The sequence below is a fragment of the Phaethon lepturus genome, unplaced genomic scaffold, assembly GCF_000687285.1.
Source record: "Phaethon lepturus isolate BGI_N335 unplaced genomic scaffold, ASM68728v1 scaffold33218, whole genome shotgun sequence".
Classification (NCBI taxonomy): Eukaryota; Metazoa; Chordata; class Aves; order Phaethontiformes; family Phaethontidae; genus Phaethon; species Phaethon lepturus.
In genome coordinates, this window is record NW_010560294.1 from 12,250 (window position 1) to 12,449 (window position 200).

At 71.5% G+C, this 200-nt stretch overlaps 1 protein-coding gene across 1 annotated transcript in view; it reads right to left on the minus strand.

The window, feature by feature from the left end:
* Positions 1-195, minus strand: part of RNF19B (ring finger protein 19B) — a gene marked incomplete at its 5' end in the record, with an annotated part of 11,378 nt that extends 11,183 nt beyond the window's left edge. The window contains one exon of the mRNA XM_010293635.1: positions 1-195. This exon is cut by the window's left edge and continues 32 nt beyond it. Coding sequence (XP_010291937.1) covers positions 1-195 — 195 coding nt within the window.
* Positions 196-200: the final 5 nt, after the last annotated feature.

The window sequence follows — 200 nt, forward strand, 5'->3', positions numbered from 1 at the left end:
CCAGCGGCAGTCGGGGTCGGCGGCGAGGCAGCGGCGCAGCATGAACTCCTCGTACTTGGCGACGAGGTGGGGGGAGTCGCGGAGGAGGCGGCGGATGTCGGCGGGGTTGAGGCGCTCGCTGCACTCGGGGCAGCAGATGTTGACGCGGGACTCGGTGATCTCGATGCGCAGGTACTGCCGCAGGCAGGCCCCGCACGACC